We start from the raw sequence: 22,028 nt of genomic DNA, 5'->3' as shown, positions 1-22,028 counted from the left end.
TGTAAGTAACTCCTTACATTACTAAGGTAATATATTTACATGAAAGGTAGTGATTTCGTCGTTTGAAATTACTAAGAAAGAAGAAGGTAACGAATTGAATCGAGAGATCCAGAGAGCAAAAAATATCGATGATCGTAGACGGTTTCTCGCGTGTGAAATCTAAATCAATACGAATAATACAGAAGAGACTGCACAGAATTAGGGGACGAGGACCCATCTACGGTCATCGACGTTCTTTACGTGTGTGTTTCTAATGGAAGCACGTATAGGCTTATCGAAGGACAAATTTACAGCCATGGGTGCCAAGACGGATCCATTCTGCACAGATTGTCGTGGCTATTGGCTGCGGCCACCAGTGTGCTAACCTTGCTGTCGGTTCCGTCGAAATTGGCCAATGAGTTTAATCTGGTGATGATGGCCGTGACCGCACGGGTGACCATTGTTATCAGAAGCTCGCCTTTCATGTCGGTCGGTGTTTGGGACGCGTTCTCCGCGTCTTCCTGTTTTTTGTTATGATCCGCAATCACCTCGTCGCGTAAGATTGCCCGCAGAATCGTGTGCACTTTGAAGGATGGTTGCACCAGACAACGCGCTGTGGCAATGGCGCTGGCAGTCAGCGGCCCAGAGACACCTAGATAAAAGTAATTTTTTTTTTTTTAATATACAATATACAAGACCATTGTTTTATATATAATGTACAAAACTATCGTGAACGATTTTAATAACCATATGTGTTCTGTACGAACCTGTACTCGTAAGGAATTCAAGAATATTCGGTGTCAGTCGGAATGGAACTGGCCTGTTTGCGTCCAGCTCGCCGGATGTGTCGTCGACATCGAACTTGAAGTAGGCGATGTTGATCAGACCGGAATCTTGATGCACGTACATCATGTCTGGGTTTAGCCTCGTCAGGTGGAGCACGTACTCCGCGAAGCAGGCCAAAGATAATTGTAATGTGAACTGCAATGTAGAAACATTTTGCAATGTTACTACTCGTACTACATACAACACGAATGATAGGGAAATCAACGTATTTATCTATACGCATAATAGTACCATTTTTCTAAAGGTCCAATAATCGGTGGCACCGGGAAATGTCTTCACTGCCCAGTCTTTCAGCATAGTCCTGGCAACCATGGTCGTCTGTACCTCTTTCAATATATCCCTTAAAACCTGATGACTCGCTTGCGCCCCTCTGGCTTGTACCGTTGCCAATCTCTCGTAATACCTAGCAATAGGTGCATCGTGTTCTATTCCTAGTTTTGCACAGCCTTGTTTGTAAATGTCCAATAACGAAACCGAGGCAGGATTGTCTTCCACTAGTCGCATCTGCGGCGAAACAGCGACGACACGCGGTACGGTAAAGTGTAAGAATCGCCTGGAGGTCTCTTTCTGCTTGGCCAAGTAGTGATTCAACATTCTTAGCAACTGCAGTACACGTTCTTCGCGTCTTGCATCCCCTAGCCCAGCGTCGTTGACCACCAGATAAGGATACAGACGACCGTTATGGCCGCGAATCCGTAATCTCCTGGCTGCGGTGTTGTGTCGTTGAACAACTTCAACTCTTGGCATGAACCTTGCTATCCTCACGTAGTAATGTGAATGTTTGGGTAATAGGAATTCACCGGGCAGCTCTACCTCCGCGGTCTTTAGGCTGAAGTTGCTGAGAAACCGGCATTTTTCTTCAATCAGGAAGGACCTGTGACGAATATTTCGATTAGACGATGTTTTTTTAACGATTGACACCCGAGTTATAGGTATAGACACTTACTTTGGCAACTGCTTCGTCTTCCCTTCGAGAATCTTGATCCACTTCTTCAGCTTGCTAATCAAATTGTGCAGCAACCTCGCCTCTGGCACGGTGAAGTCGAAGTCGCTAGTGAATTGACCTTTCATTTTCTGGAAAACGGGATCCTGGACGGTTGCCTGTGCCCTGCGCGCCAAGGATTCTGAAGCCGCTGAGCCAAATGTGTTGTTCACGTTTTGAGATGAGGATATGTTTTCTACGATTTTACAGGGAATCGCCTTTAAGAACTCGTTTCTCTCAGAGCAGAAAGAGATCCGTAGGGAGGGTAGGACTTACCTATTCCTATGCCGAACGTCGAGACTAGTTTCTTCACGAAGTTCAATGTGTGTGGTGTTATGGTGGCCTCGCTGACAGCTCCACGGTTCTCGAACGCTATCGCGTAACACTTTGCCAAGCCTTGTCTCAGCTGCCTTAGAACTTCCTCGTACCACGTTTCCCGGAACCATACCATCTGGAGAACACAAGTTATTCCGATTTATTTACATGTGCAATTAGGATCTTAATAATCGAGAACAGTAAAAATCGAACCGAAAACCAACCTGGTCCACAATTCCTTCCAAGCTGGACAGAATAGTAGGATGAATGTCCCTTTGCATGTGCATAATCTTCGAGCACCTCCACATCGGCGGCGTGGCTCGTATTGGTCCCGTTTCCGGTACACCCTGTTGTTGAACATTCCCCGCTGTCCCACGACCCTCCACTCCCTCCTGATTCTTTCCAGCGGCCAATTCCGCGCTTTTGTACCTCTCCCGCTGCTCGATCTTCAGTGTCAGATAGAGAGTTCTGATCGAGAAGTACACCGCCTGCGGGAAGACCCGTCCAACTTGACTGAGTAGATTCAGGATAACGTTGCCCTCGTGTCGGACCAGGCACATCAACAGTTGAGGTATCCAAGGTAGCCATTGAATCGGAGGAACTCCTACCGCGTATTTATCCACAGCCTCCATCAGAGAGAATTTATCATCGTCGTAGGTGAGAAGCCACAAGACTTTGGCCAGATACTTTCTCGACTTGGACTCATTTTGATGTCTACAGGCGTGCAGGAAACAAGTGATCGCTGAGATTCCAATGGATATCTGACGAGCATCTCTCGTGAATATGTGTTCCAAGTAGTCGCCCCAAAGAGCCCAGGCTTTCACTAAAGTATCGTGCAACTGAACAGCAGCTGAGAACGCTTTATTCGCATCGTCTGATCGACCGATTTGCGATAGTAGCATCCCTTTCAGCGCATAGAATTCTGCAGTCATTTCCTTTGTGAAGTACCGAAGGTTCGTCGACTCGATTACCTCCAGACCCTCCTGTAATTCGTTCTTTCCGCTGACCGAAGCCATTTGCAGGTAACACTTCACCTGCTGTCTGATTTTTTGGAAGCAGTCGACAATAGGAACGCTGGGTATCGTGTAGATCCTCGACAACGAATCCAAGCACACACCGCAGAGATTGTGCTTCCTGGCTATCTTGCCGAAGTGAATGATCGCCTGAACCGATGCGTGCACGCCGAGCATCGAGTGATTGGTCGTTTGGTCTTGCTGAGAATCGTAATGACTCGAAATGAACGTGTAATGATGCTGACGCCACGTGAAGATGTCCGACCAGTGGCTTAGATCGTCGGCTATCACCGGCAAACGATTCCTCCAGGTTTTCACGATCGCCTTCATGTCGTGCAACGACGTGCTTCGTCCGTGCAACAGTCCCTGATGGATCTGCATAGCTTCTTGCAACTCCATTATCTGCTGGGCGGCTTGAAGCAACGGCAGATGCACGTGGCTGACGATATGAGGCAGCCGGCGCCATTCACGCATGCACAGACCGGATGCAAGCTCCACGTATCGTTCCACCGCGTTCAGGTGTTGATCCTCGCTGTTGCATATCGCCAGGAAACCACGGTATAAATTCACCTGGAAAGGAAAAATACGAAAAATACGAAATATATAACGATTCCAACTTGCAACCTTACTGTTTTTTATTCTAATAAGTAGACTGCGGAAGTTTATGGAATTAAGATATGCAGCGAATATGCAGAGTATGTGCAAGATATACGTACAAAAGTATATTTTATATAAGAAGACGTAAAAAAATATACTTTCATAATGCCCCGTTAATAATGACACATACCTCTGTGGAAATCCCATTTTTAAAATCCATTCCTCTAAAACATGCATTTGCATAAACATCTGCAGTCTAGTAACAAGAATGAATAATCGTTGTTCTTTACCTTCCAAGCCATCTCCTTCGGACAATTGTGTTCGACCTGAGCAAGAGCCTCCTTCATCATCGTCCAATTGGGAATTCTCCAAGAGCTCTCCAGTATCAGAAACGGATTCTTCTCCGCCTTCTTGCTACCGTAATCCAACAACAAATCCCACTGATTCAATTCTTTCGCGCACCTGATCCAATGCTGTTCCCAGAGCATAGCCTCCCGTTGAATTTTGAACGGAGCCGGTGTCGACACATAATCCTGTTTGAACTTCGTCATCGCGACATCATACGCTCCTTGAGCTTGCTCGAAGAAACCCTGTTGCTCGAGCGCTGTCGCCTGTAGAGTCTCCTTATAATGCGCGTGTTTCTGCCACAGGCCAGACCACATGTCCTCCTCGCACAATAACGAGTACATGTCCGACAAAGAGTCCAGAATCTCAGCATGAGGACTATTATCGGGTTCGAAGTCATAACAGTCTGACTCCCGTTTGATCTTGAACTGATTGTTCCCGTTGTCGAAAGCCATCTGTTCCAAACTAAGCGTCATCCTGTGCCAGAGATTGTGAGATCTGCCCAGGTACTTCATCAAAGCTGGCCTCATGGGCACCGAGGGATTGCAGTGCGATAATGCCTCGACGAACGTGGCGATTGCACTTGGATGACAGTCCTTCTGAATAACGTGGGTCCCACTGCAAATGAAAGGTACCACTTCCGCTATCAGAGTATTATGCTGATGTTCGTCCAAGATACTCCAGATCCTTGGGAAAGTGTCCAGCCAGACACGTTCCGCCAGGTTCGTGTCCATGTGACAAAGTTGCGCCGCAGCCAGTAACAATTGCTCCGTTCGTATCTTCTTCGCGTGCTCGATGAATTCACCCTGCTTCGCGATGAACTGCGTCAAGGTTGCTTTGCCAGTGGTAGCCATCTCTTCAGGAACGGTCGACGAGTCAACAGTGGACAGGTCCATGTCCAGTATTTCTTCCTTCACCTCCACCACGTCCGAAATGTCCTGTGGCTCTTCGTTCACAGAACTGTATATTATGTAATTCTTGTGCTCCTCGTTGTCTGTCATGTTGATCACAGAGGTTACGCTCGGTAGCAACGTGTCCTGATTGGACAACTGAATCTGGGTGCTTGAATTCGCTGTGACGAGTAGCAACTCGATGCACTGTTTGATCCAGTAATGGGGACCGATCGCGTCCCAGCTTTGACTGCAAATTATGTATAATAGTCTATCGTGAAGGCGTCTTCTCATCGATCCGTCGAACACCTCGAAGAACTTTCCTCGTATTTGGGGTTGAACGCAACGTAAACCTGACAAGAATGCTGGCTCCAATTTAGAGGTGAGCTCAGAGGATTTCAGTGTTTCGTCCCTGTATATGTAGTTGACCAGTTCCAAGAATTGTCTGTTGAGTTCCAAATCATCGGGGAATCGTTTCTCCACGTACTGCATCATTTTCACCAATAAAATCGACTTCTCCCGGAGACTAGGTGCTTGATTCATCGCGATGGGATTCTTGTTCTTCATCCATTCCTCCAGCATTTTCGTGATGGCCTTCATCACCTTAATGTCCTGCGTTTTCTCGATCAATCCGACCAGAATCGACCCTATGAACGATTTTCTCATCTCCACGCCCATCACCACCACTCGATTTTTCACGAGGTCCAAACTCAATATCAGCAACTCGCTACCAACTGGATTGGCCTCTGCTTGAGTCGAGTGTAGGTGGTCTTTGGCCATTCTATGGAGAACTCTCATGAACGGAGTTATCAATCGATCGATGTAGCTCTGATTATTTGTACAAGCTGCCTTCAGCATCATCAAGGTACCGAATAATGTACTAGGAGTAGCTGCTGTGTTCTTCTCGTAAGTCGCCAAACCATCCACCACAAATTTACCAACGGTAGTGTACAAGGTGTCCAATTCTTCGTACTTTGAAGCAACAGTGGAAGAAGTCGGTTCTGCAGGGAAAATGGTCATCAACCTGGACAGCAACCCGTGAACCAGCCGAATGACTTTCGTGTTACTGCTAGCGATACAGGCACCGATCCCGCGTTGCAAAGATTTGAAACTCGCGAGTATCTGTTCCCTCTTCATCACTCCCAGCAAGAACGTGAGGACTTCCAAAGCAGTGCAGATGTTTCCATAGATTGGCTGAGCACTATCGACGCTGGCCAACACTTTATCCAGCCAGGCCAGTTTCAGATCACAGGACTGGGGCCAGACGTCAGGTTTTAAAGCCATTTTCAACAAGGCTACGCAACGTCGAGAGAGTTGTTCGCCTGGATTACCGTGAATAGTTGTAACATCGTTCACCTGACAAGCCAAACGCAGCAGAAAGTTGAGGATCGCATCAGCATGGGCTCTCTCGATGGGTTTCGTGGATCCTGGTTCTATTCTAGGCAGAATCACCGGAATTGGTGTATTCCCAGTGGGTGCCTGAGTAGTCAGTCGTTTGGTCCCTGTAGGATCGTCGTTCATCGGCCGCTTCAGTGATCCTTGACCACCTCTATTTCCCCCAGAATCAGCACTTTCCGCCTCGTCTTTGATCCTATGAAGCTCCCACTTTATTATCACTTCCGCCAACTCGACAGCGAGCCTTCTATGCTCTATCGTTGCTGTCGGACTGAATCCGAGCCTCTGAATAGAATTCACTATATGCTGGACTAAATGATGTCTGACTGGATAATACACTTTATAGTGTCTGACCACCAACTGAAGAATATGGAACAGCTGCTGCATCGAGTGTCCCTCCTCCACGATGATTTTCTTGGTCCAGTGTGTTAGCATCGTGTTGCCATCCTCCATTCTGACTGGCATCGCGGGAGTCAGGATTTCTAAAGCCTGTCTCACAACGTTCCTTGCGTCCAAAGCGTGTGCTTTCAATAGACTATGGAAAACCTGAAGAACAATTCTTTTGTGAATGGCGAACTTTGCGATTATGTGACTCAGAAGCAAGTGACCGTGGTATCTAGTCGTGGGATCAACGCAGTTCTTTCCAAGCAAGCAGGGCCACGCGAACGTCATCAATCTTCGTAGCTTGTTGCCCTGCCTTTTGTTCGTGACATCGTGGATATGCTGCGAGGCCTGTTCGACCAGCAGACATGAGAACTGGAGCAATGATATACGAACACAGTCAGCGGACCCGAATGGATTATCTGGATCGATGATCTTGCTGATGAAGACGGACACAACGTTCTCTGGATTATCTTGATAGGGCATTGGTGCGCCTCCGACCAATTTGATACCCTCCCCTCTTTCGAAACTGACAGCGAAGCAGGGAATGACGATCAATTGGAGAACATTGGCCTTCAGTTCTTGGGACAGGTTGTTCGTGGGAAAGTGATCGACGAACCTGAAGAAAGCACTACGTTTCCATTCGACCGTGAATTCCTGAGCCACGGTGTGCTCCAGGAAGTCCCTCAAGAATTGAAAATCAGGGATAAATCTGTCACAAGTCGCTCTTAATAATTGGAATAGTAAATCGATATCGTTCGAATGGTGACGAAAATAATGCAACAGGATCTTGACTATGAGTTTCGGTTCCTTCCAATGGCAATAGTCCACGCTTTCAACCTTTTTATGCAACGCCTGGTATTCGTCGTTGCACCAAATTTGCTTCAGAGCCCCTACTAATTGAGTCTGCGTGGACAACCACTGTTCGTCGAACTTAATCAGAATAGCTATGATTTTAATAGCTTGATGTTGAAGCTCGCTTTTTTCGGTGTGGGTCAGGTTCGAGTTCGTTTGAGAGTGAGCTAACAACGTCGTTATCAGTCTTGCCGTGCTGTTGTGCAACACATCACGGAATATAGATTCATGGTTTCTGTCGGGTATCGCAGTAAAAACTTCATTAAAGGTATGCGAAACGGGCTGGATACTTCAACCATCAGCGACTTCTCTGTCTGTAGAACCAATCTGCACAGAACATCGATGAACTTCGGCGTAGCTGCAGGGATCTCGTGGAAAATTCCTATGATGGTTGCTATCTTCTGTTCGTTCTCACCTGACTTGGATATACCTTTATGAGCCTGTATCAGATTCTCCAAAAGCTTCTTCAAGTGCTGCAACAATTGCTCGCAAAGGGTAATACTGAAGGTACTAGGGAACAGTTGAGTCAAATACGAAAGTCTTTTTACACAATTGAGACTCAGGTTACGATGATCGCCTAAAGTCAACAGCATCGGTCGCATGATAACGTGAACGGACTCCATGTCGATCTGGAAACCGGCGATGAATTTCTGCATGCACTCGAACGCTGCTTCTTGCAACTCGGCGTTCGGTTTCTCCAGAGCTTTGTAAAGTACACCGAAAATCTTTTCTCTGCAGGCTACTATATAATGACAAGCTGCTAGGGCTTTTAACGCTGACTTTCGGAGAGGAATGAGGTTCGAGACGGATTTGTAACAGGGTAGTTTATTCAAGTTAGCATCCTCCGCCTCGCTGAGCGCCAACAGCTCCTGGAAGAACACTTTGTGTTCCATCACTGTCAGATCGATGGTGAAAAGTCGAGGATTCAGCGTGGTACAGAATGTGTTCCCATCCATAAGACCGATTTGAGCGTTGGCGGGTTGATGTCTGAGCAAATGCTTCTTGGGCGGTATCATATCGGCCAGAACCTCTTTATGAGGTTCCATCACTTCGGTGACAGTTTTATTCTGAATTTCAGCAAGCAATCGCAAGGAGGACATTGCTTGCTTTCGCACCAAAGTATGAGGCGACGTAACCTGTCTGACCAACTCGTGAGTTACTTCATACAAGCTTTTGTTCTGCGCCTCTATCAGTTCAGTATTTCCGTCCTGTATTCCAGGATTCACGCATACCCTCAGCATCTTTTCCAAGTTAGCCTTAGCCATGTCTATGGCTCCGTTGGACACTTCTTCGGTAAGATCCATCATCACGAACATCAGAGCTTTCAGAAACACGAACAGATGATTAAGGACCCACTTCGTCGCCATTCGTTCGAAAAGGAACTTGATCGCTATACAGCCACCCAGTTTAGCGTACCAGGCACGTTCGTAACAGAGGGAGCACATCTTCTCTGCTAAATATTCCATTAGAGGCAACTGACAGGCTCGTTCTTTCGAGCCCAGAATATTGGTCGCGGTTTCCAAGATGAGAACTAAAGCTAGGTGACCAGATTTGTAAAGTTCTTTTTCCTCGTGGCCCATGATGACTGCCAGAGCATCGATCAGAACCAGGGGATCCTGACCCTGCATGCGTACTTGTCTTCCAGTTAGACAGAATGGGCCAGATTGCTGAGCTATCGCCACCATCGTGTAATGTCTTACAATTGATACAACAGTACCTAGCACAGAATGTCTCAATTCTTTGATCTCCGCAGCGACGAACAGTCCAGTCAGAGCAGTCTGCTGGACATTCCTCGCGACCGAGTCTGGACATTTGTAATGAGGTCCTTGCTGGTGAGGAATCTTGCCCTCTTTGAAGGCTGGATGCATGAACAGTTTGTAGAGCACAGCATTATTATCGTCCAGTCGCAATGAAGCAGCAAGGTAGCAACTTATCACTTCCCAACACTGTCTACGGTAAAACGAGTCGGTGTTGTTCGATTTCAGGGCGTTGAAAGCGGTCTCGATAACCTTCTCCACCGTGAAATCGATGGGTTTAGTGGGTTCTTGAAAGTAGACGACCACAGCTGGTGAATTGGTCTCGCGATCATTGTACTCTAGCTTTTGCGGCTCGATCATCATCTTCCTGTTTCCTCCACCGAACTTACCCAGAACTCGGAAAGCCACGTGAGCCTGGTCGGTTGGATTGTGCAAAGTTCGCCAAAGTGCTTGCATCAGGTCCGCTCGAACTGGTTGTATGTGCTCGTAAAGGAAATCTGGTTGAAGATTGTCCACACAGAGCTCCAAAGTTCGTAATCCTTGACTGACTAAACAGTAGCTACCGTTCAGAGCTGAGACAAGAGGATCCATCAGCATTGGGAGGTAAGGCAAGAGGGAACTGAGCCTTACCGGCACCGTGAGACACAATTCAACGAACAGATCTTTCATGTGTTGCCTGTGTAGACCGGACTGCAGTCTATTCAAACCTTCCAACATATTCGGAAGCAGTGGCAAGAACTCTTGGTACAGGAGATCGTGAGAACCGCCTCCGATTGATCTGAACAGAGCACGAAGCAGAAGAAAATAGTTGTACGGTTCCTTCGCTGACATCGCCAATTCTATTGCCCGATTGACTATCTGATTCAGGTGTGGCCTCAACATGTGTTCATTCTCAGCGGGAAAGAGGGACACGCTACCAAACACCAGCTTAAAGAGTCTCAAATACAAATTGCTTCTTTCCACGTTCGAGCCCATGTCGCCCATTCGTTCCAGTAGGTATTCAACCAATATGGTTGCAAACGTAGACGATATCGTCGGACTGGACAGAAAGGCGCTACCAATGATTTGCAGTGCACAATTCTTAAAAATCCTCTCGACCATGTAGTCGATGGAAGTCGAGAATATTTCTTGGAATGTCTGAGGATTCATTTGCGTGAACACGTTACCAAACAGCTCCAGAACTTCCTTCTCTTCCCTCGTGCGAATCGTTTGAGATTGGGCTGGTCTTCCTGGCTGTGCGATGGCTCCGATGGTAGGAGGGCCGATCGTGTAAATATCTAACGCTGGCAATGCCCATTTCACCAACTTGATGTACACCAGCGTCTCCTTCGACTGAAACTGATTGGACTGTGTCACCTCGCCGGTTTTAGAGTTGATGCAGTTCGAGGTAATTGCCTTTGCACCGTGCACTAAACTCTTCACCAGGTTCCTGTAGTCGGCCACGTTGAAGCTCATCGCTTGGGAAGAAGGAAAACCGAACTTGGACTTCCCAGCCTCTTTGTCCTCGTTCAGATCAGGGATGACCGGCTTGACGTCCTCGGTTTTGATGTCCAAGCCAGGAGGAGTCATTTGCTTCGCCTTGTTGCGTAGAATCGGTATATAAATCTTCGCGATCGTTTTGAATTTCAAAACGAACACTAGGAGAATCCTCATCAGTAGCTCCCTGCCTTGGGTACTGTTCTCCGCGTCGGATCTTTGCCTGACGGTGTCCACCAGGTTCATCAACAGTTTACAAGATACCATCTGGACGGCCGTTGGAAGACTCTGATCCAGCAAATTTTTACTGTACAGATGCACGGCTCTGGAAACGTCGCTCAATGGTAACAGTAATCTGACATGATGAACCAGATCCGCGAGGGTCGAGTACGCTAAAGGTCTAAGAGACTCGTGGGTCGTCCATCCTCGGCCGATGAATATGTCCTCGTCGAAGAAGCACTCCATGTGCGGTATGAATTTGTTACGTAAATCGGTGGCCAGTATATGCCTGGACGCTATTACTAATTCTTTTCGCAAATGGGCCACCTCCATCGGGCACAATGTGAACAAACCTAAGATACCTTTCACCAATATGGAACTGTGCTGGGACACCACGTCCTGATAAATTCGGATCACGTACGCTAAGAAAGATAATGTCTTGATCTGAGCTCCCATGAAGTCGACGAAGACCTCCTTGTTGAATCCTGGCGATGCTCTGTGCTGAGGGCTCGGTTGCAGTGTTATCGTCGTTATCACTAGGGGAATGAAATCCGAGACGTCTTGGTGTACGTTTTGCTTGTACAATTGGTTCATCAACACCACGATGATCGGTAGCTCTTGGAGCACTTTGAGAGACAGCACTGCCTTGGGAATGAGGTTATACTGCGAAGAAATTTGTTTCTTGTAATAATGTCGCTTTAATGAACAGCTCAAGATTTTGTTTCTTGAAATACTTACCGTAACGACAGTGCCATCCGCTGCTTTCTTCTCGCTTTGAATCGCCGTTATAGTGAAAGTTTCTTTTAGAAGAGCCTCTATGTTTATCTCCGACAAATCTTTCACCCTCAACGGTGGACGAGGCTCGAATATTTTTGGCAAATTCTTTGGTAACTCACTGTACACTGATTTCACGAATTGTAGAAAATATTGTATCTGCGCAAAAAAGGCACGACAAATAAAACATTAGTGTTAGTTTCTAAAATATTTAATCACTTCGTAAAAGATTAAAGGAATTCCTACCTCTGGGTTAAAAGTCGGTTTGTACTGTTTGTGCAGCTCGATGATGATCCTCAAACAAACCAACACGTTCTCCTCGTTGTCGGTCTCCAACAGCTTCGACATAAGGCTCAATATCTGTTTCACGTACGGACGTAGATGGTCGTTGCTCGGCAATCTGTGTATCATTTCTAAGATCAATTTCCTAACTTGCTGTATGTTGTATTCCGATATGAAGTGAGGTTCGCCTTCTTGGAGAATCTTTAAAAATATTTTCATCATGTGATCAAGAAATGCCGGATACTGGGAAGAACACATGATGACCTGCCGAAGAAGAATCGTGGATGACACTTGATTCTGGGCGATTTAAACAACAATTCGTTCGACGAATCTGGAGAGGGGGTACCTCAAAATTCTCCGACAATTCTTGAGCGGCCTTCAGCTTCAACTCGTCCTTCGAGACCGGATCGGCCAGCATGGTCACGTACGAACGGTACGTGTTCATCTGCGTCACTGGGTCCGGTGGTGCCATTTTGATTGTTCAATCAAAATCTCGCGTTCCGCTACGTCTGGTCCATTAGAAAACCTGCGAAAAATCAAACGTCAAACACCATCATAAGATTTCGAGGATTGATTAAAAGATTAAAACATAAAATGTACAGCCCTTTGGAAAATCAATGAAATACAACACACGTTAGGCTGTGTAAACAATCCCTAGCAACTGCTCGTTCGCCAGTTTTCTCGACTTTTAGTTAAGTTCTAGATTTTCTTTTTACGAATCGACACGTTTGATCTTAGACAACAATAAGAGTCACTACGTTGAAATTTATTAACGCAAAAAACATTGAGAACCCGGGTGACGGATCTTTATCACGAATGGTAGAAATATGTAGTACGGAGATGTTAGTGAACCACGAATATATATCCACTCAGTATAAATGCTCGCGAAATTCTGGACACGATCTCAGTATCGTTGTAATGTTGCTGGTAACCTGATGCAACTGAGATCCATTCGTAAGAGAATAACAACGATTACAACGGTGAAAAAATGGACGAAGCAACTATAGATTCGATCTTCGCGGGATCTTTGAAGTCCCTGCCTGCTGTCAGCTCTAAAATCGTCAGAATATTCACAAGTTCCACCTTTACCGGTAAGTTAGACTCATAAGTAGCGGAAGTTTATGAAAATTAACAACTTCAGGCACTAATATCTGAAAATTAAAATGCTGCAGAATTTTGAATTTTGTATTAAAGGCTTAACCATGTTGATAATAACACGTAAATAATGTTAAAACCTTATTAAAACCTTTATTTTATTGCATTTTCCAAGTTAACGGATGATATAAATGCATAAACATCCGCGGTCTACTCATAAGAGTCTAAATCTTCGTTTGTTTCTAAACGATGAATATTTTAATCCAGACACCGCGATGGAGCGTAATACCTTGATGGCACAATGCTACCCCAAACTGAAGGACTATTGCAGGGAAAAACACGGATTGGAGTTTCAGGTAATTACAGAATCGTCTAATCAAAATATGTTCCAACAATTAATAGATTAGTATAATAGATCGCAATTGATAGCGATTGGTTCTCTATACATATACTTGAAAGATATTGCGCATATCTGTGGAATCGTGTCTAAAGATTGCCAAAATCTGTGTTCTGCTCAGACGACCTTGAACAATTGATTTCCATCGTACCAGGTACCAGTTCCTGACACGAACGAAACTTTTCCCAAACTTTGAATGCTAAATTTCAAGCTGAACATCAAGTTAACCTGCCACTTACCGAATTGAATTCTAATTTTATGTATCGAATATAAATGATCAACAAACACAATTGCAGGTAGTTGACATGAGATGGGGCGTGAGGGACGAAGCAACTGACGATCATATGACCACGGAGCTCTGTATGAGGGAAATAGAAAATTGTCAGAGACTCTCTATGGGTCCGAATTTTGTGGTAACAATTGGAAAAATTTACCCATATGAATTTGTTAATCTCGGAACCATGCGATATATCTCTTTATTTTTCTAGGTTTTTCTTGGACAAAAATACGGTTATCGTCCTATCCCAACGTACGTCCTCAGTTCTGAATTGGAAATGTTACGAACGGAATTGGACGGTCAGGGAATGGACGTTAGTCTTCTGGATAGATGGTACAAAAAGGACAGTAACGCTGTACCACCGATGAGTATTCTCCAACCAATATCATCCATTTTGAAAAATTTCAACAACAAAGTACAGAATCTTTTTCCTTCTAGCTAAGAAGAAGACAGTGAGTTGTTTGGGTACTAAATTTTCGTATTTTAGAGAATACCGAAGCTCCAGCAGGAGGATCAGGCAATTTGGTGGGATACAATGATAAAGATGCAGAAACTGTTCAGAAAAGGGGCGCAGTCTTTGTTCAATACGGGGAAATTCGACAAAGATACGATGCATAATTATTTCATGTCTGGTACGAAAGATCAACTAATTATAACATAATGTTATTCTAATTATTATTTTTCTACAGTAACCGAGAGGGAAGTCATTAATGGTGTACTGAATGTAAAGAACACGAAGAATCATTGTCTGGCCTATGTAAGGTACATAAACAATATCAATCTACAGAATTTAAGGAAAGCCAATTTGTTCTTGGACATAGCGAACAGAAGCTTGGACAACGAAGCTTCGAAATTGTTGGCGAACCTGAGGGACGAAAGACTTCCGGAGAAGATCGAGACCACGAATCTGCAAAGGTATTTCGTAGCTAAAAACGTGGATTCAGTATTACAATTGTTCTTCAATTATATCGATTTAGATACACTGTGGAATGGATTGGTCGAGAAGGTTTAGACCCAGAGACCCACAGTGAGTACCTTCAGCACTTCATAACGCATTTTTATCGGAACATAGTGAAACTGGTGGATCGGGCAATGAGGAAAGAGGACAGCTCCGCGCAGGGACAGATCATAACAGAAATGCTACAGCATCTGCACGCCTGTAACAATTCTGTCAGAGTACGTTCAATTAACGAGAATAAATTACTCGAGCTTTATATTCTACTTTTTACATCCGAAACGAAATACAAACTTAAAATATTGATGAGTGTCCGAAGGCTCCTCGGCACTTAGTGTTTAGACGTCGTCTCCACCATCAAGCGCCCAGTGGTCGGGATGACGTCTGAACAGTCATTGTCAGTGCTGAGGAGCCTTTGAATACTCATCGATGGTTTACTGTGTTCAGGTGTTTTATGGTCGAGAAGACACCCTGGTGAGGATCAAGGAATACATGTTAGATGATAGCGACAAGCCTCTGGTTCTGTATGGCGAAGGAGGGTGTGGAAAGACATCTTTATTAGCAAAGAGCGCTGGACTGACGAGTGGAACATGGCTAACTGGGAAAAAGCCTATCAACATTATCCGATTTCTTGGCACCACCCCTGACAGTAGTGCCCTGACACCCACACTGATTTCCATTTGTCAACAGGTGAGTAATTAATACAGGATATCGCAGTTAAATGTGTCCCCCCGAATATCTGTTTTAATTGTGAAAGTGCCAAAAATATTTTATACTGTATAATCATGTTACTTTTTGGTAATATAACATGGATCTTCTACCATATATGTGTAGATCTCCTACAACTTCATGTTGCCCTTCGAAGAAATACCGGACGATCTTGTGCCATTAACAGCCTATTTTAAATACTTACTGACACTCGCCACCAATGAACAACCGATTCTGTTATTTCTGGACAGCGTCGATCAATTAACCGGGGTGCAAGGGAACAAATTATCCTGGTTACCCACTAGACTACCAGTAAACTGCAAGGTATTTAATGGAAGTAGTGTCTGACGTTCAGGTGAAGCAATTCGAGATCTTGATCTAGATGATGCTGTCCTGCGCTGCCGAGGAATCGAATCCCGTGATCTCTCGGGATTATCAGTTGCTACGTAGAATGATAGACACGGAGGAGAACTTCATCGAAGTGGTCGCTCTAGGAGAGGATCTGGCTATGGAAGTTATAAGGTAAAGGAAGTACGAAATATCTCCAAAAGTATTTTCATACAGAATGATGTCGTTCTCAGGATGTGGATGAAGACAGCACACAGGGACTTGAACAATTATCAATGGCGCCTGGTGGCGAACGCCATATCCAAATGCTCTCTACCAATTTTCGTGAAGTTGGTCTTCGCAGAAATCTGCAGATGGAGGAGTTACACGAAACCAGCCGATACCCATTTAACCAGCACCGTGATGGACAGTATTATGATGCTGTTTGAAAGAATCGAAAAACAACATGGTAAAATTCTGGTGTTTCATGCATTGGCTTATATCACTGCTGCCAAATCAGGTCTATCGGAATCGGAATTGGAGGATCTGATTTCGTTGGACGACAAAGTACTGGACGACGTCTACCAGTACCATTTACCACCCGTTAGACGAATTCCCCCCTTACTCTGGACCAGGATAAGAAACGATCTGCCGAATTATCTAAGCGAACGTGAAGCTGACGGCGTCAGTGTGCTCAACTGGTATCACAGACAGTTCAGAGACACAGCCAAGGAGAGATACTTCAAAAACATGAACATGGCGATGTATTTTCACTCGATGATAGCCGATTACTACCTTGGAATCTGGGGAGGAGGACGCCCTAAACCATTCAAGTACACCGAGATTCAAAGACATCGGTGAGTGATCAATTATTTTGATCATTTTTCAACATATCACTAGAGATCGATCGTCATTTCTAGATTCAATTTAGCCGACAAGGAAGGCGTTGCGGACAGAAAAGTACCCGAACAACCCCTAGCGTTCTATTCGAAGGAAGGAACGATCACTAGATACAATCTAAGAAAGGTAAATAAGAATATCAGTGCTATACTTCGATCATTGAATCGTTCTCAATTTTCAGTTCGGCGAACTGCCGTTCCATTTGGTCAGATCGCGTCGATTCAACGATCTCTTTGAGAACGTCCTGTTCAATTATGAATGGCTGCACGCGAAGCTCAGCTCGTGCCCGCTGCAAGCAGTGCTGTCGGACTTTGAGGATGCCTGTACCTTCATCGACAATCAGAGTATCGTCAGGTAACGTTTCGACTAGTAATAAATAATAACACGCTATAATTTTCAATATTACTTTCTCACTCTGTTATTCATTATTAACACTTTGCTGGCGGGAGGGTTTTTGTGTTTGCAAATATACAACTTCAGGTGTTTTAAAAATATTTAGAAACTACTACTTAATTTGTATCTGTCAAGATTTACATATGAGGAAAAGCGATTTTTCCCTATTTTTCACTATTCTAGTTCTTACTTAAGAAAGACGTGCCACCGCGTCAACCGACCCCAGTTTTTGCTTCTGAAAAGACGTACTACTGCGTCATCCGATATCAAAGTGTTAATAATTTGTTCAGAGAGCTGATGTTGGTCGCTGACGCGCTCAGATTAGGGGGTGCGATTCTGAGCTCTCATCCAGATATGCTTGCACCTCAACTGATCGGACGACTACTACCGGAAATAGGGGGCAATGTCAACGTGAAAATGTTGCTTCGAGCCTGTGACAACGATGGCGCGAAGAATTGTGCTTTGCTCCCTGTTTATCATTGTCTGCACACTCCTGGAGGACCTCTAAAAGTAATTCAGGTAGCAGATTCGTTTGACTCGATAACATTAATCTCTGAATCTTTCAGTACTCGTTGGAGGGTCATCAGTTCGCGGTGTTCGGCTTCTGTCTAACGTCCGACTACCGATACGTGGTTTCCATATCAAACAGATTCATCACCTGGGACCTGAGCACCAGCGACATGACCAGGGATGTTAATCCAGGCGTGGAGGGAATTATGCAGAATTTGGTTTTGAGTCCTGATAATCGATACGCGGCTGCATTTACGACCAACAATCAGGTTTCTAAGAATGGCCTAAGAAAGTATAATAACGGAGTCTTAAGTTCTTTAAAGGACTGATCTAAAGACTTAACACTTGCGTCGTATTGAACACTTTGACCAGCGAGTTTGTTACCATTGACAATCCTCTGCCAAACGAGGATCCAGTGTGCGGAGTACATTTGATGAATCAGTTCTTCTTCGTCTACGGGAAGCTGGGATGGTGCACATTCGATCTACGGGGAACCCTACTGGAGACTCACACAAATCCCGAGGATTCTAATAAATGGCCAATTCTGAGTAAGTGGACACGAAACTTTATTCTCACGTGGAAGTATAAAAAATATATATCTAATTACATAGATGTGGAACATTCGACTTTGGGCGACTACAGAATAGTGTTCTGGTCGGGAAACATGGACGACACTAGCATGCTTCTGCACACTTATAGGAAGAAAGGATCTTTGGATCCTCTGAATTTTCATAGGTGAAATATCCGTTTGATGTTGATTTCTTTGACTTGGGTGGATTTTTAAGAACATACATCTTGCAGTGTTCTGTCGATGACTAATGATAAAACGGTCCTATTCACTTGTACGAATAACATTGATAACCGAGTCACAAAATATACCTGCGACGAGACCTCCTCGCAATGGGAAAAAGCTTTTGATATGCCTAGAGCTTACAACGATGACGTTGAATACTTGTTGCAGTTGAAATTGGACAGAGAGGAGGAAATGCTTTTAGCTAGCAGCGCGAATGGTTTTATCGTTTGGTTTCTGGAGAATAAAAGTGACGCATACGTGTTAACGTTGCCGAACGGAGTACGAAATATTAGCACGAGAATGATGTACTCGAATTCGATAATGGTCAGTGGTACCAAGAATTACGCTGTTGCTGGTGTGAGGTGTGTTTTATGATAAATTGATAAAGCAATCGTAAGCGAAATAAAATTAATTAACGTTTATTTCGCAGGAAAAACTTATATGTTTGGAGCTTAGAGACAACCGAGTTGGTGAAGATATTGGACGCGCACTTTGCAAGAATAATTCAATTGGAAGCACTAACAGTTGGAAACTGGAACAGTGTGGTCACGTCGAGTATTGATAGAAGTGTTAAAGTATGGAATATAAATAACATCTTTGAACAAGTCCATGTCATAGATAGGCATGAACTACAGGTAGACATGATAAGGTAATACAGGTATGAGTTAACCATATGCCTGTAAGTTAATTTTCATTATGACATCTTCTCAATTATGTAGCCTAGCAGAAGAGTGTAACTTGGCAGCAATAGTCACCAGAGACTGTGTTGGAATCTGGGACTTGCAAACTGGAAAGTTGATTTCAAAATTAGCAGACAGTCCTTTGGGGGCAATTGTTACACATGCTTGTATGACACACGATGGCAAGTCAGTAATTGTGGAGCAATTAAATACAATAAATGTATATCTACTGAAATATAAATTAGTTTAAATATTCCATTGTAGATACATTATTTCAACGGAATCGGGCAATGTATTAGTATGGAACAGAATCACAGAACAAGTGTTGTTCAAAGAAGAGCAACAGCATGTGAAACAGTTGACGTTAATTGAAAACTCAGCTAAATTTATAGCGGTTTCGAGACCTAAAAATCCTGCTGGGGTAGAAAATATGAAGACCACTGCAACCCTTGTTATGAGAACGATACCTGGTACATGCTGATGCTAATTAATAGAGTAGTTCAATATTATTATTAGTAATTATTATAACTAATAATGACTAATTACTTGATAGATGGAAAAACATTATTTTCATTGGAATATTTAGTCAGAAGCCAGACAGGTGCATCGTTCAGAAATGTTGTAATAACATCTGACAATGCTTGCCTGATCGTTCCAGCAGCTGATAAAGGCAGCCGAGATTGCATTATGATTTACAATGAAAAAACGGGTGCACTGATAAGCAAAATTCCTATAAAATTGCCAGGATTTAAAGTAAGAAAAACAGTAGTTTGTACCTTACACGTATATATTTATATATTTTAATAGGATATTATATCCATAATACCCATGCCCAATAAACCTCAATGGGTAGGGATAATTGGAGCAGACAAAGGTACTATTTTGGATATAAATAAGAAGAAATTTATTCGTACTATTCCAAAGTGGAGCGGAAATATTAGCAAGGATGGAAAATATACATTATATGCACCCAGCAGGTAATTTCAGTTGGAGTGAAATAGGGTATGAAATGGTACTTTAATATCTCTATTGTCACAGAGGAGGCTTAGAACTTCTTGAGTTAAGAAGAGGTACTACTGTTAAGACTTATATTCCAAAAGTAGCAGAAGGAGTTTTCACTGTTATATCCATGTTCAACCGAACAGACGAATATGTCCTTTATTACCATAGTGGAAGAAAAACCATACGTGTATTTAGGTAAATGTATATTCAAATTACATTTACAGGATCACAAAATTTTATCCAAGTATCTAATTTCTAGATCATCGGATTGTGAGATGATAGCAAATTACAGAGTACAAGCAGAATTAAGTGCAATTGACAGCACTTATGATGGTAAGAGTATAGTTCTAGGTACGGTTGATGGTTGTGTATCAGTGCTAGCTATTCTGGATCCCAAGAAAGAAGAAATGAAAGAATATGTTTCAAACTTACCATCTCGTGATGAAGACGTAAGTAATTAATTCTTAATGTTACTATCTTATTACACTATACATTTTCAAATACATCATAAAAACTCTACACGTGAAAAAAAAATATATTTCGAATTCCTCACTGATTTTACTTTATGCTGAGTTTCTAGTCAATTCCTAAGAGTAATGCTGCAATCGAAATTAAATTCTCCGAGTACTCAACTTATTCACAGGTTTGTCAACCAGCGAAATAGGTTAGGGTAAACACTTGCCGCATTGTTGAATAAAAACAGTTTAAAATAGTTACCAAGCTTTAGAATGGAAATAGATTCGAAGTATTCCATTAGAGTGAACTTAAAACATTTCGCAACACTTTATTACAATCGTTTTTCTTAAAATTTTAGACATCACAACATCCCGCTTAAACACGAAATAAAACGCAATTTTTGTCTATGAAAGATATTACATTGTAATATAGTTTTTAAAGTATACAAAATTTTCGTCAAAATTGTTAACAATTACCTTACTTCATTTGTTTACCAAAAATATAAAACTATTCATACAACTCAGATACGAACTAACAAACTTAAAACGTTCTCTCAAAACACTCAACCACGATTTTCTTTCGCTCTTACTCTCTCACTCTTATGGATAGGAAAGCATCAAACTTAGAGACATCTGATACCAACTGTGTAAAAAGCATAACTATAGAGAATCCTTATACGATTTTTTCACTAGGAAAATCATGTTTTGATAGGTAGAGTCCAGTAATAACAAATATTGGCATTTCAAGTATTGTAGTTCCATAATGGGTAAATTATACGTTATTAATTTCTTTATTTTTAATTGTATTCGTTATAACTTGTAGCACCCATCAGTGAAAAAGACATACAAAATTAATATATAAGTAGAGAATTATATGATAACAGTAGGTACTGAGTCTGGTGTAAAAATCATGTCCCTAATTTATGAAACTATCAATTTTTATATTTTTTTTTTACCCAATGTAAGAACAGAGATACATAAATGATACAAAAATCTATCACTTGTTTTACATGAAAGAGAACATAGGTCATGTATTACATTTTAAATAATATTTTAAAGTACGAATTAACATTTTTTTTAGTGGAAAAAGAAAACTGAGAAACAACGAGCAGCTATTAAATTCAAAGCAGCTGCTCGAATTGCACGAGTAACTCACGACTTAAGTACGATCGTGCGAAGCACTAACATTGCAGAAACTATTGAGGAATTAGACGAGAATGCTGAATAAAATTGCAATGGTTTTATAGTAAAGTAGTAATAAATGTGAAACAAAAGTTTTAGAATTTATATTACATTTATTTGTGTCTTTTCATGTAATTAATTTTATAATCTTTCTTTTCTTTCCGTTTTACATTTTCTCCGCGTTTAAAAAGTAAAGGGCACGAGACGAATTCCGTAGTCATTGTAAATGAAATTACTCCTAAGTACAA

General features: G+C 43.0%; 2 protein-coding genes across 2 annotated transcripts; one reads left to right on the top strand and one right to left on the bottom strand.

Moving 5' to 3' along the window:
- Window positions 1-252: 252 nt before the first annotated feature.
- Window positions 253-12,556, bottom strand: LOC107186812 (transcription-associated protein 1). The gene is given in 11 exon segments (XM_015574752.1): window positions 253-631; window positions 747-960; window positions 1,057-1,699; window positions 1,772-2,003; window positions 2,084-2,258; window positions 2,347-3,705; window positions 4,023-7,810; window positions 7,813-11,731; window positions 11,795-11,983; window positions 12,071-12,370; window positions 12,453-12,556. Coding segments are annotated over 11 exon segments (11,262 nt in total). The 5' UTR covers window positions 12,552-12,556; the 3' UTR covers window positions 253-287.
- Window positions 12,557-13,094: 538 nt separating this feature from the next.
- Window positions 13,095-21,826, top strand: LOC107186791 (NACHT and WD repeat domain-containing protein 2). The gene is made up of 26 exons (XM_015574729.1): window positions 13,095-13,197; window positions 13,469-13,557; window positions 13,895-14,011; window positions 14,087-14,290; window positions 14,363-14,507; window positions 14,565-14,790; window positions 14,853-15,051; window positions 15,278-15,520; window positions 15,665-15,862; window positions 15,921-16,060; window positions 16,120-16,722; window positions 16,786-16,891; window positions 16,947-17,119; window positions 17,449-17,668; window positions 17,725-17,938; window positions 18,016-18,216; window positions 18,280-18,403; window positions 18,470-18,823; window positions 18,892-19,110; window positions 19,181-19,327; window positions 19,406-19,611; window positions 19,695-19,894; window positions 19,949-20,118; window positions 20,180-20,338; window positions 20,403-20,592; window positions 21,680-21,826. Exons 1-26 carry the CDS (start codon window positions 13,095-13,097, stop codon window positions 21,824-21,826), a joined length of 5,097 nt encoding a protein of 1,698 aa, XP_015430215.1.
- Window positions 21,827-22,028: the final 202 nt, after the last annotated feature.

The sequence above is a fragment of the Dufourea novaeangliae genome, unplaced genomic scaffold, assembly GCF_001272555.1.
Source record: "Dufourea novaeangliae isolate 0120121106 unplaced genomic scaffold, ASM127255v1 scaffold90, whole genome shotgun sequence".
NCBI classification, from domain to species: domain Eukaryota; kingdom Metazoa; phylum Arthropoda; class Insecta; order Hymenoptera; family Halictidae; genus Dufourea; species Dufourea novaeangliae.
This window is presented reverse-complemented; position numbering and strand designations above follow the sequence as displayed.

What these genes read in the sequence shown, in the direction of transcription:
- LOC107186791 (XM_015574729.1), top strand. Translation starts at nt 13,095, where the DNA reads ATGGACGAAGCAACTATAGATTCGATCTTCGCGGGATCTTTGAAGTCC. An exon ending in GACTACCAGTAAACTGCAAG is followed by an intron (nt 15,863 to 15,920) that starts GTATTTAATGGA and finishes ATCTTGATCTAG; the next exon opens with ATGATGCTGTCCTGCGCTGC. An exon ending in TGTATGACACACGATGGCAA is followed by an intron (nt 19,328 to 19,405) that starts GTCAGTAATTGT and finishes ATTCCATTGTAG; the next exon opens with ATACATTATTTCAACGGAAT.